Source organism: Brachycentrus maculatus, unplaced genomic scaffold (assembly GCF_059751285.1).
Source record: "Brachycentrus maculatus isolate JH-2025_06_01 unplaced genomic scaffold, ASM5975128v1 h1tg000420l, whole genome shotgun sequence".
NCBI classification, from domain to species: domain Eukaryota; kingdom Metazoa; phylum Arthropoda; class Insecta; order Trichoptera; family Brachycentridae; genus Brachycentrus; species Brachycentrus maculatus.
Genome location: NW_028281168.1, coordinates 42,055 through 57,623, shown reverse-complemented (window position 1 = coordinate 57,623; position 15,569 = coordinate 42,055). Strand labels below are relative to the sequence as shown.

Genomic DNA, 15,569 nt, shown 5'->3' with positions numbered 1-15,569 from the left:
TGGTGCATAGGGCACTGTGTCATATTAATATAGTGTTATCTTGATCGTTTACACATGAGGGAAAGGTGATCAGCCCTCCGCTTCAGGTACCAGTCCATGGTAATATTGAATAAATATTACAGTGAAAAAATCACTTATATTTATTTTACCCCCCTTGAGAATCGAACCCGGGACCTCCAGAACAGTAGCCGAGCTTGCTGACCATTACATATGGAGGCGGACATATATATATATATATATATATATATATATATATATATATATATATATATATATATATATATATATATATATATATATATATATATATTTATATATGTATATATATATATATATATATATATATATATATATATATATATATATATATATATATATAGAACTTCATATATATAGAGTGGTGTGGTTGTCAATAATGGGTATAATTAGTGAATGTGATCATTTAAACCAGCCTGTGACGGTCGTCAGCCCCGTAAATGCCCAGACTTCCATATTCTTCTTCATCTTTGATGAGATTTCAAAAAAATAATATGAAATGTACAAAAGATGTTCGAATTCTTACATATATGTATCTTAAATCTTATGACGCCTTACGTGCGAGTTCACTGTAGCCATCTAAAGTTGGTTTCAAAAAGTTTTTAATGAGCACTGACTATTTTATTTTCATGTTATGTTATGCATGATCCTAAGCGGATTATTTTACATACTAAGATATTCCTGATGACATGATTATCACTTTTATACAGCTTATATTTATATAACAGTAAAATCGATCGAAGTCAAAATAGAAATAGAATGGATGTAAGAAAGAAGAGATAGAAAATATAGAAGGAATGATAAGATAAAGTATTGAAGAAAATACGTGCGAAGAATTGAAAAAAATATAATGATTTTTCTCATGCCTTTGGAAACCGGAAACGAGATAGATTATACGGAATTTCCCGGCGAATTTTCTTTGGCACGGATGGGCGCACCGGAAATAAGATGTAGGATGTGCCTGCCTCCCCCCTCGGCTTATTCTGCTTCAATATTACATCTCTAATGCCTTACCTCCAGACGGATTTACCACATTTATTATTTCGGATGTGACTATCGGGTAACTGTTATGTTTTCAGCTACTCCATATGTAGGCATAGTGTACATGTACATATGTATACAGTTTCTCAGTTTGAACCCACTCTACCACAATTTAAAACCCATTTCTAATAATGAACCGCTTAGGCTCACAGAAATAGTATTAAATTTATATTAAAAATATTATTAATATTTAAAAGTATTTTTGTAAATCAGGAAAACACGAATATTTCTCTTTTTACAATAAAAATTGAAAAAAAGGTTTTTAAAATAAAAATTGATTGGGGGGAGGGGATCGTTGCCATCTCAACCCTGTAACCATGTCAACCCTGTTACCATGTCAACCCTGTTACCATATCAACCCGGTCTACACAGTTGCCATGTCAACCCTATTACCATATTGACTGGGTCTACCCAGTTGCCATGTCAACACCGTCGCCATGTCAACTCGGCAACTCTGTGCCACGGCAACCTAGTTGCCATATCAACCCAGTAACCATGTCAACCCTGTAACCATGGCAACCGGGTCTACCCAGTTGCCATGCCAACACCGTCGCCATGTCAATCCAGTTACCATGTCAACCTGGTCTACACGGGTGCCATGTCAACCCTGTTACCATGTCAACCCTGTTTCCATGTCAACCGGTTCTACCCAGTTGCCATCATGTCAAAACATCAACATCGTCATCATGTCAAAACGGTCAACTATGTGCCACGGCAACCTAGTTGCCATGTCAACCCTGTTACCATGTCAACCCCTTTACCATGTCAACCCAGTCTACACAGTTGCCATGTCAACACCGTAACCATGTCAACTCGGTCAACTCTGTGCCACGGCAACCCAGTTGCCATGTACCCTATAACCATGTCAACCCTGTTACCATGTCTACCGAGTCTATCCAGTTGCTATGTTAACACCGTCGCCATGTCAACTCAGTCAACTCTGTGCCACGGCAACCCAGTTGCCATGTCAACCCTGTAACCATATCAACCCTGTTACCACGTCAACCGGATCTACCCAGTTGCCATGTCAACACCGTCGCCATGTCAACTCGGTCAACTCTGTGCCATGGCAACCCAGTTGACATGTCAACCCTGTAACCATGTCAACCCTGTTACCATATCAACCCGGTCAACCCAGTTGCCTCTTGAGCTTGGAAAGGGACTTACAGTTTTTATTTATTATTTATGTTGTTTGGTTTTAAAATTTATAAATTTGATTTGTATTGTATTTTTTAATCTTTTATATGACTAAACTTAGCATTTTCGATCCATTGGTTATTGTTTTAATGTCAGAGTACCTACTATTTCCAACATATGAGTATGTACAACTGAAGCGAGATTTTCGATTCGTGAATGTACAAATGGTACAAATAAGGTTGGGAAACACTTATATAGAACACGTTTACGAAACCCATATGGATGTATGGACACATCGCTCACTCCAATCAACAACGTCAAAAGTCAAAAAACTTGATTTTTCGAGAGATTGTTTCAAAAGTTTAAAAATATAATGAAAATGTATTAAAAATCAATATCAAGCCACTTATTGAACTTTTTACTGTGCAACAGATTTTTTTAGGTTTTTCTCCATTTGAAATTTATTAAGTACATTTAAAAAAATAATTAAACAATACCTTTTCTTCAAAATGCAAAAACATCACTTTCTGCCCTGTAGAGGGTAAATATTAAGTTAAAAATTGCCGCTTTTGCTGGGATATAGTACAATTTCTGGGCATTCCGAAAACATGCACAACTGAACATTCAATTTTTGATAAACGACGTTTTTAAAATGAATGTTTTTCCTAACATCTTTATTTAATTACCTTGGGACTTTTTATATAAAATAAATAAATTAAAAAACATTTTCAAAAATGTAAAAATTAAACAGTTAATTATATTATCATGAAAAAATAATTTAATCTAAATTATTTTTCATTTTCCTTTGAAGTGTGAAAATATTATTTCATCCCAAAAAAGGTTTTTTGAAAGACCATTTAAAAATGTTTAATTACATGGAGATCAAAGTAAAAACAATTTTTGTATAAATTCACCGTAATGTGAAATTTAATAATTATTCATCAGGAGAACCAGAGCATTTCAATTATTTCATTCCCACATAAAATTTTCGGGAATTTATTCAGTACCTGCCCACGAGAAATATTTTCAGGGTATTTATTATTCTCTCTGGCAACATTAATGGGTAATTTTCCGCGAAATGGCAAACCCGGGAGATCTCGTCATCTCCATACGCCCCGCGAGTAATGTTGTATCTAAAGAAATGTCTAAATCGCTCACTCCTTTCAAGAACGTCATAAATAAAAAAAAAATCATCAATTTTCAGTTGCGCATGTTTTCGGAATGCCCAGAAAATGTACTATATCCCACCAAAAGAGGCATATTTTTTACTTAATATTTACCCGCTACATGGCAGAAAATTTTGCATTTTGCATTTTGAATAAAAAGGTATAGTTTAATTATTTTTTTAAAATATGCTAAAAATTTTTCAAATGGAGAATAAACCTTCAGGTTTTACCTAAAAAGATGTGATGCACAGTAAAAATGTCAAAAAGTGGATTGGATTTGAAAACATTGTGTGATATATTTTAAATCTTTAAAAACGTTCTCCTTAAAAATCAAGTTTTTTTTATGACGTTCTTGAAAGGAGTGAGCGAAATGTCCTGTCCGCTTCCATAGTGTAATACTTACCGTTCTGGAAGTCCTGGGTTCGATTCCCAAGGGGGGGGTCATATAAATATAAGTGATTTTTTTAACTCAAATACATATTACCCTGGACTTGTTGGTACCTGAAACGGAGGGCTGATCACCTCCTTAATGTGTTAATGATCAAGATAACATTGCGGTTATGTAATGCAGTGCCCTATGCACCATCGGGTGCGGATAAGTGTTTGCTAAAGAAACGTCTAAAGATGTTGTACAGTGGAACCCTGAAAAATCTGAAAAAGATAGGCGCAGTGGCGTAATTGGGTAGACGCTCGACTGCGAGATTGGCGTCGCGGGCTCGATTCCCACGAATTGCAAAAAAAAGGAATATTTTTGTTTGGTCTGGATGTTTGTGATGTATTTTTCATATATCACCTTCCTTACTTTTCCTCACTATCCTACCTGCAGACAAGCCTCTAAAAGTAGAGGCTTTGCGGGTTATTTCTTTAAAATAAAATGAAAATATTGAAGAAAATCATTTGTAGGAAATCATTTTTAAAAAACAAACAAAGACTGATTAACACATAACATATAATTAAAATGTAACTTAGTTTTAAAATCACTATAAATTTTTTATAATAACTTAATTATAATGTCTCCCGGTTTCTCAGCTTCTTAGCTTCTTAGTCTTAATAAAGAAGCAGTTAGCTTCGAAACCGGTAGACATTATAGTTAAGTTTTAATAAAATATTTATAGTGATTTTAAAACAAAATTACATTTTAATTATAAAATAGAAAATCACAGAGTTAGTGCTTCAAATATAAATTATACTGGTTAACACATTTATTATTACATAAAATTATTAAATATAACATAAATTTATTTTATTATTATTGGAAAATGTATGAAGTATACAGTACCTACTGTACCTGTTATTCAATTTCTATAATAAGGACGATACGATGAATTGTTTAGCTTTTTATTCGCCAATACTATCGCATATATTTTTTAAAACCTAATAAAGAGTTATCGTAGACAATACCTTATTCGTCGAGGGTGTCGATTTGATGTTTTTACAGCGAGGTGTGAAATTGAGTTTTTTTAACAACGACAAAATGGCGTATGGTTTATCATTTTACGGGTTTTATGTAACAAAACATGTATAATGATTACATATATAAATTTACATAAATAAGTATTCGGCTGGGGTGCTATTTTATGGTTTATTGAATATAAACCCTTCCCGAAACGCAAACTCGGTGCTAATGGTGCAATTCTCGAACCCTTGCCTTAATATTTAAGACAATATGAGAGCATAAAAAAAGCTGTTAGTTGGATCATTTTTGTAGGTGTCTGAACTTGAGATAAAGATATTACAAAATTGGTTCATATATATAGAACTTTTAAGAATTTGATTAGTGTGGTTGTCAATAATGGGTAGAATTGGTGAATGTTACACGTGTGTAAAATAATCACTTAAACCAGCCTATGACGTTCGTAAGCCCCGTAAATGCCTAGACTTATCATATTTTTCTTCATCTACGTTGAGATGTAAAAAAAAATATGAAAAATAACTCCTATAATTGGAGATAATCCAAATTTGTGAACGAGTATTTGGACACATTTAAAATGTTGTTAATAAATTATCTGGTCAAATAATATGCTAAAATTTACAATTAAAATTTGAAAGATATTTACTGGCGTTTCTCGTGAATGTGATTATATTCCAGAATTCGGACCTCAAATAAAAATATTAGAGTTTCTGCTCAATAAAATAGCTTCATCATCCTCACCAATAGATGTTTCTAGTGAAAATTCCAGCCCGTAAGCCCCGTAAATGCCCAGACATCCATAGTTTTTTCATCTACGTTGACATATGAAAAAAAAGAGAAATACTCTTAGTATTTATTGTATATACATACTGAGATGCAGCATCTGTCGTTCTTATACGAAGGGAGATGGAAGTATGAGCCTACCAGAGCTTACGACCTGGCTTTTAGCTGGTCACTTCGGTGATCACTTTATATACTTGTGTTACGTTAAACATTCTGCCCTTTATTGAAAATCTATATTGCATTATTTTTTTAAAGATCATGTTGCATTGCAACTATTCAAATATTTGTATAATATAGATGGCAAATGTTACATATGCGTAAATTGATCATTTGACCGTCATATGCTTGTTCTATGTATGGTTTATCGCTCACTCCTTTCAAGAACGTCATAAATCAAAATACTTGATTTTTCAGGAGAACGTTTTTAAAGTTCAAAAATATAATACAATGTATTAGAAAAAAATATCAAGCCACTTATCGAACTTTTTACTGCGCAACAGATCTTTTTAGGTAAAACCTGAAGGTTTTTTCTCCATTTGAAAAATATTAAGTATATTTAAAAAAATAATTAAACAATACCTTGTCTTCAAAATTCAAAAACAACACATTCTGCCCTGTAGCGGGTAAATATTAAGTTAAAAATATGCCACTTTTGCTGGGATATAGTACATTTTCTGGGTATTCCGAAAACATGCACAACTGAAAATCGACGATTTTTGATTTATGACTTTCTTGAAAGAAGTGGGCGATATGTGATTATAATACAGAAAAATTTGAAAAAATATTTTATTACTAGATAAATGATAATATTATATATATATATATATATATATATATATATATATATATATATATATATATATATATATATATATATATATATATATATATATGTATATATATATATATATATATATATATATATATATATATATATATATATATATATATATATATATATATATATATATATATATATATATATATATATATATATATATATATATATATATATATATATATATATATATATATATTTATATATATATATATATATAAATATATATTTATGTGTATATACATAATTAATGCAATAGAATTGATTTTTTATTAAATTAAGGATCCCGACCAATTAATTTTTCTAACTTCTTCAGGCATTTACTATTCATTTGAGTAAATCATTATTTTTTAGGGGTGGGTTTAATCTGCACTACAAGTAGGACATTGTAGGCTTTGATTTATGTCCTTTCAGCACCTCTCAGGGACATCAGGAATTAGGGTGTCATATAAGGGATGGGGCATATATGTGCGTAATATAATACCATGGGGGCAATTCGTCATCGTAAGGGTGACGTCTCTATGTGGGTCATGGTGTTACAAAATACACAATGAGACAGGAAAATAACAAACGATGGTCGTTCGAACATATTATCATATTATGTGTAATACATAAAAATATATATACGCGAGAAAATTTGGGTAATATTTTATATGCATGAATTTTTATTTCGATAATTTAATGTACTTTTTATTCAACATACACTCATTTTCTTTGTTATAATCAATATATCGTAGTCATACAGGAGAAAGTGACTTTGTGCATTTTTTACAAAAACGTGATCATTGACTATTCGATATCTTACTGGCTTAATATTGCCCTGAAAAAATTCCAAAGCGATTTTAAACTTGGAAGTATAATATATACATATATTATTGACTATTTGATATCTTACTAGCTTAATATTGCCCTGGAAAAAATCTTAAAGCAATTTTAAACTTGGCGATTCTAAACTTTAACCGATTCTGACTTGTTAAAAATGATTAACTGCATTGATGTTCGTTTTCTTGCCATGCAAAAGTGACTTAAATGGCCCTCCTGAATATTTTACTTGTTAGTTTGTTACTTTCTCCTGTACGACTACGACACACACACACGTACACACATATATATATATATATATATATATATATATATATATATATATATATATATATATATATATATATATATATATACATATATATATATATATATATATATATATATATATATATATATATATATATATATATATATATATATATATATATATATATATATATATATATATATATATATATATATATATATATATATATCTATATATATATATATATATGTATATATATTTATATATATATATATATAAAATTATAAATGTATAAATACATCCATACTTTTATAATATGATTTCGTATATTTGGGAAGTATGTTTTCCAGAAATGAAAAGACAGATTAAGATATAAAAAGGAGAGTGAATGCTGAGAACAGAGTAAATGGTTCACTGAAGGATGAAAATATACTAAATGCAGTCGGAATGCGATCTCTCAGTGCGCCAAAACGATGTGTGATAGATGTTTCAGATAATGAAAGAATGAATGAAGTTTGGTTGTCAAAAATGGGTAGAATTGGTGATGTTACACGTGTGTAAAGTGATCACTTAAACCAACCTATGACGACCGTCAGCCCCGTAAATGCCCAAACTTCCATATTCTTCTTCATCTTTGATGAGATGTCAAAAAATAAAGAATGCAAGGCTGAGATATTATCGATAAATGTAGATTATCGATGTGATGAGATGATTTAAAAAAATATCATGTCTTATAATTATTACATACTTTATCACATATATTCCTTTTTTATATTATCCACTGACACTTCGTGATGGAATTGCATTTTTAATTTATTATTAGATTAAAACCAATATTTTTAGCTTTTCCACTTTTTTATTTGACCAGCGACCGGGTTTCGTCGTTACCGACATCATCAGACTGGTGAGAGGGTATACAAATTGTTATGTTATATATGAAAGAAGGCAGGAGTTGATAACCATGAATTGATATAATTTTATGAGAAATTATATCAAATCATGGTTATCAACTCCTGCCTTGTTTTATATATAACATAACAATTTGTATAGCCACTCACCAGTCTGATGATGTCGGTAACGACGAAACCCGGTCACTGGTCAAATAAAAAAGTGGAAAAGCTAAAAATATTGGTTTTAATCTAATAATAAATTACATATATTCCTGTTTTTTAAAAATTATACCTATTTTGTAATTTAAGAAAAGCATTGTTGGGAAAAAAATGTCTCAAAAATTTCCTTTCATCTTATCTTCGAGGTATACTTTCTCAACCTGAAGATTTCAGGAATTCTAAATGGGTTTATTTACATTCCTGAAACATTTCAGGCTTAGACCATTAACTTCGTGAAATATTTATTCCGTATGACAAAGATTTTCAGCACACACATTTTATAATGGTGGCTTCCATTTTTTCGGTATAATTTGTAAATGCTATTAATTTTATATCATTCCCTTTGAGAAAACCAGTCTGTCAATGTTATGGGGATAATAAATACTAGAGGCTAAGTAGACACTCAGTAAATTTGTTCATGTATGCTTAATGGAGAGATTTTATATGGTTTTCCATCAAGAGCGATTTAATTTAATAATAAAATAAAAACTATTATAAAATATTTACAGCATTTTGAGCGTGTCTAAATACTTGTTTACAACATTTTGAGTGTGTCCAAATACTTGTTCACAAAATCTGGATTATCTCCAATTACAGGAGTTATTTTCATATTATTTTTTGACATCTCATCAAAGATGAAGAAGAATAATGGAGTCTGGGCATTTACGGGGCTGACGACCGTCATAGGCTGGTTTAAGTTATCACTTTACACACGTGCAACATTCACCAATTCTACTTATTATTGACAACCACACTACTCAAATTCTTGAAAGTTCTATATATATGAACCAATTTAGAAACCTTGTTCTTGAATCACTAGAACTTCACTCTTCACTAGAGACATCTATTGGTGAGATGTAAATAGATGTCTCTAGTGAAGTTCTAGTTATTCAAGAACAATGTTTCAAAATTGGTTCATATATATAGAACTTCCAAGAATTTGAGTAGTGTGATTGTCAATAATGGGTAGAATTGGTGAATGTTGCACGTGTGTAAAGTGATCACTTAAACCAGCCTATGACGGTCGTCAGCCCCGTAAATGCCCAGACTTCCATAATCTTCTTCATCTTTGATGAGATGTCAAAAAATAATAAAAATACTTGTTAAAATTGTAAATGAAAAACACTTGTTTTTTACCAGTTTATTTTATTATGACGACTAGTTTCGGAAGCTTTGCTTCCATCTTCAGGTCTAAATAGTTAATATTTAGACCTGAAGATGGAAACATAGCATCCGAAACTATTATTTATAATAAAATAAACTCAAGTGGTAAAAAAAATGTTTTTCTTTTCCAATTTTATCATGTCTTACCAAAAAGTGAATAGCGAAATAATAAATAAAAGAAATACATATTCACAAATCTGGATTATCTCCTTTTAGGATTTATTTTATAAATTTTTTGTCATCTCAAAGTGGTCGAATCCTAAAACCGAATCAAGGAACGACTTATTTTTAAAAAGTTCTTATCTAAATTAAAAGTAAGTTATCTTTAGTACATCGATAATACGTAATCTTTTTACAGTAATTTCAGCCTGAAAGGGTTTACAAAAACATCTCCAGCGTTGTGAAATTGAATCTGTACGAAATGAGATACATGTATTCATGAAATTGAATTTGAAATAGGAGATCTGTTTTTAAAAAGAAGGGTGTTTTTTATTCAATCATTATATCCAAATTTAAAGTAATTGGATAAGCATCCTCTACAGATGTTCTCTTCATCTTCCTGGCTCCATCCCAACTTATCGTCTGTGTAGACTGTTAGGATCAGCTCTCCTCGTCCTCAGCCTGTAGGTCCTTCTGTCATATACAACGTGACCTAGGCCATGCCTTCGAATCATGTTATCTTTCTGCAGCATTCATGAACTCTTTGGTCTTCCTCTAGATGCCTTTCGAGGAAGATCCATGGCGATTGCCTGATTCACAACATGATCAGGTTCTCTGCGTCCTATGTGCCCATACCATTCTAATTGCCTTTCCTCTACCTTACTATTGATGCCTGTTACAGCCAGGCTTCCACAAATGCGTGAATTTTTTATTTTGTCTCTAAGGGACACTCCAGCTGACCACTTGAATGCTTAGCATTCACTTAGGTGGTCAGCTGGATGTATATATATATATATATATATATATATATATATATATATATATATATATATATATATATATATATATATATATATATATATATATATATATATATATATATATATATATATATGTTTATATATATGTGTGTGTGTGTGTAAAATTTTTTGTTTACAGCGCTGGGTTTGTTCACATAGGAAATATTTATATACTGATACTAATTACAATATATTGATACGTAGTATCAATATATGAATAGCTACGTATCTAAATTAAGTCTGCAAATTAATCTTCTTAACTTTTGCTATATTTTACTCTTGCTGTTTACTTTTAACTCATTTAACATTTCGCTCACTCCTTTCAAGAACGTCATAAATACAAAAATCACCAATTTTCAGTTGTGCATGTTTTCGGAAAGCCCAGAAAATGTGCTATATCCCAGCAAAAGCGGCATATTTTAAACTTAATATTCACCCGCTACAGGGCAGAAAGTGTTGTTTTTGCATTTCGAAGAAAAGGTAATGTTTAATTATTTTTATAAAGATACTAAATATTTTTCAAATGGAGAAAAAACCTTCAGGTTTTACCTAAAAAGTACTGTTGCATATTAAAAATTTCAATAAGTGGCTTGATATTTAATTAAAAAACATTGTATAGTATTTTTACCTTAAAAACGTTCTCCTGAAAAATCTTTTTTTTATGACGTTCTTGAAAGGAGTGAGCGATATATTTAGTTAGATAGTACATAAAGAGAATCATTGATATACTTTACTTATTATTTTGTAGCATAAACAATTATGTAGAATACACAAAAAATATACTTTCAAAATATTATTACATGAATATATGGTCAAATGTTAAAATCCCCTATTTTCGTCACATACACATGCCAATCCCCACAAATTCCCCAATCGATTATGTTACAATTAACTGTTTTATTTGTTATTCATTATTGCAAATGTATTTATTTTAATATGCTGTTGAATTTCTAAATAAATAATATGTATTATTTTATCGTTTATATCCTTGTTCCAGTCGTGGGATCCTGTCTGTTCGTCTACGGCAGGAAAATCGGGGAACTGTGCCGACGGGACAACGATTGCGAGTCTGGACTCCTCTGTACCGACACAGCCCCAGGCAAGTACCTACAGATAAAACAAAACACGAGATAATTCCCTGAATTCCCTCGGGCTACAACTTTTTCAATTTCAAAAACTCGGGATGAAAAATTGAAGAAAATATCCGACAAACAGGTATGGTAGATGGGAAAATAAATTTGAGTCGTAATTGGAGATCTTTTGCATATTATGCTGGAGGGGATGGTTGAGGGATTGGTTGGTAGATGGCGTTTGAGAGTTGTTGTCGGGCAGTTTTTTCTTGTATTTGTTATCTCATATTGGTCACTCCTTTCAATAACGTCATCAAGAACGATCAAGATAACACTGCGTTTATATGATGCAGTGCCCTTAGCACCATCGCGTGCGGATAAGGGATAAAATGAAATAAAAATGTTAAAAAATAGTTTGTATGTAATATAAGCTAACTAAAGAAATAAAAAAATACCTTTTATTCTATTCACAACATATTGAGTGCGTCTATAACTTGACTAGTTATTTTATTTACAACATGTTGGGTGTGCCCATATCGCTCACCCCTTTCAACAACGTCATAAATCAAAAATCGTCAATATTCAGTTGAGCATGTTTTCGGAATGCCCAGAAAATGTACTATATTCCGGCAAAAGAGGCATATTTTTAAGTTAATATTTACCCGCTACAGGGCAGAAAGTGTTGTTTTTGCATTTTGAAGAATGGGTTTTGTTTTATTATTTTTTTAAAATATACTAAATATTTTCAAATGGAGAAAAACCGTTCAAGTTTTACCTAAAACGATCTGTTACACAGTAAACAGTTCAATAAGTGGCTTGATACTTATTTTTAATATATTGTATTATATTTTTAATCTTTAAAAACGTTCTCCTGAAAAATATTTTTTTTTATTTATGACGTTCTTGAAAGGAGTGAGCGATATGTTGGAAGAATGTCGAAAGATAAAAATTAATGTTCTAATATCTTCCGTTCTTGGTGACCAGGTGAGCCTCGCGTCTGCCGTCCTCCCATGTCCAGCTCCAAGCAGTACGCCGAGGAGTGCCACATGTCCGGGGAGTGCGACATCTCGCGGGGACTCTGCTGCCAGCTGCAGCGTCGCCACAGGCAGCAGCCGAGAAAGGTAGGCTGCCTCGCCTCGCCTTGCCTTGTAGGAGCAGCGTATCTAGGACACTTGGAACAGTAGCATAGAAAGATAGGCTGTCTTGACTTGGCTTGCCTTGCCTTGTAGGAGCAGCGTATCTAGTACACTTAGAAAAGTAGCATAGAAAGAAAAGCTGTCTCGACTTGCCTTGTATGGCTTAGCAAGAGCTGCATGTCCAGGACCCTCAGCACAAATTATCTACTATTACTACTATCCCACTGTTTCCTTTTGAGAGTGTTCAGATAGGATGGAACGCCACACTCTTTTGTCTAACATTATTCAAAATAAGGGTCTCTGCTACATAAAAAAAGCTTGCGCAAATCACCATAGATGCTACCGAAAAGTGACATATAATCGACGAGTGAATTATATCAAATATATATATATATATACATATATATATATATATATATATATATATATATATATATACATATATATATATATATATATATATATATATATATATATATATATATATATATATATATATATATATATATATATATATATATATATATATATATATATATATATATATATATATATATATATATATATATATATATACACCGTTGAACGGGGCTACTTGAACTTTGACGTGTTACTTGAGCCCAGTACATAAAAAAATTAGATCGTGGTATTGATCGAAGAATCGTGACAATAAGTGTCAATGAATCACGTCGATACGTTCAATATTGGAGACCAAATACAGATTAATTTTTTTTTTGCACTGGGCTCAAGTAACACATCAAAGTTCAAGTAGCCCCGTTCTACGGTAATTTAAAAAGCGTGGTTGTCCGTGGTAAATGGTGAATTATAACTTTGTATTAAATGATCACTTAAACCAACCTAGACCAAGTCGTGAGCCTTGTAAATGGCTTCTCTATTCTCATTCATCTATGTTGAGATGTCCAAAAATATTTTTATTTATTTTAACATACAATTTACACACAAGAAAAGTAAAAATGTAAACTTATTATGCAATTTATACAATATGGACTGTTCATCGTTTGGCCATTCCTAAAATTTGCATTTTTGCTTTTGGTCCATATTTTACTTCGCCCTAAAACTTCTCGGAACTATGTATTGTATTTCTATATTTATCGTTCACTCTGGGGACCATCAACCCTTCGTTGCGGGTAAATTTGTTACATTTTAAGGTTTTTTTATTAATCGTTAATCTTATGATAATCAAACCCTGAACTTTCAGCGTGGTATCTAAACGCGCCAACCACTTTACCGAATCATTTTCCCATTTTAATCAGGAAATTCGATCACATTAATGGAGCTATAACTGTATTTTATTGGGTCTTTCCTTAATGTTTATTTATTACCCATCCTTTCCTCTTAGAATCAGGGGTCGACAAGTCCAGGTTTACGAACTGTTTTAAAAAATCTTCTTCTAAACCTTATCCACACCCAATGGTGCATAGGGCACTGCATCGCAAAGAAGCAGTGTTAACTTGATCGTTTAATACACAAAGGAAAAGTGATCAGCCTTGCGCTTCACCGGTACAGGGTGATATAAATAAATATCAAACTGAAAAATCATTAATATTTATTTTGACCCTCTTGGGAATCGAACCCGGGACCTCCACAATGGAAGCCAGCGCGCTAGCCGCTGCACTATGGAGGCGGACAAAAACTCTAGATATTTAAAAAAAATCAGTTCATTTTTGCCCAAGACAAATAATCTTCCATTCATATAATTAACGATCAATGTAATATTGCGTCAATTTGACACAGTGCCCTATGCACCATTGCTTGGAGATAAGGGTGATAAAAAGATTGACATCTCAATACGGACAAAGAAGAATATGGAAGTCTGGGTATTTACGCGATTTTAAGTGATCACTTTACATACTAGCAACATTCAAAAATCTACCCATAATTGAAAACCGCACTACATAAATTTTAGAAATTTCTAGATATCGCTCACTCCTTTCAAGAACGTCATAAATCAAAATACTTGATTTTTCAGGAGAACGTTGTTAAAGTTTAAAAATATAATACAATGTATTAAAAATAAATATCAAGCCACTTACTGGACTTTTTACTGTGCAACAGATCTTTTTAGGTAAAACCTGAAGGTTATTACTCCATATGAAAAAAATTAAGTATATTTAAAAAAATAATTAAACAATACCTTTTATTCAAAATGCAAAAACAACACTTTCTGCCCTGTAGCGGGTAAATATTAAGTTAAAAATATGCCGCTTTTGCTGGGATATAGTACATTTTCTGGACATTCCGAAAACACGCACAACTGAAAATTTACGATTTTTGATTTATGACGTTCTTGAAAGGAGTGAGCGATATATTGATCGATATCGTGACATGGTACATATGAGTTCACAACACCCATCCATGTTGGATTGGAAACATTTTAAGTGACCAGTTAACCAGCCTACAACAGGTCATAAGCCCTACACATATTTTAATATTACTCATCTATGCTGAGATGTTAAAATGTATAAATAATTTCTAGTGTAGAAAATACAGATTTGAGAACAAGTATATGGATACACTAAAATATTGTAAGCATCTTGTTTAAGAAAAGTATTTTTTTAACTAACTAACTGACTAACCATCACGCCGCTTCCCGCATGGGTAGGCAGAGAGAAAAGAACGCCACACC

General features: G+C 31.7%; 1 protein-coding gene across 1 annotated transcript in view; it reads left to right on the top strand.

The window, feature by feature from the left end:
• The window catches only part of LOC148302712 (prohormone-3-like), a 46,851-nt gene that overhangs the window by 21,840 nt on the left and 9,442 nt on the right, over positions 1-15,569 (top strand). The window contains exons 4-5 of the mRNA XM_088271145.1: positions 11,714-11,815; positions 12,771-12,907. Coding sequence (XP_088127271.1) covers positions 11,714-11,815; positions 12,771-12,907 — 239 coding nt within the window. The remainder of the gene's footprint in view (positions 1-11,713; positions 11,816-12,770; positions 12,908-15,569) is intronic.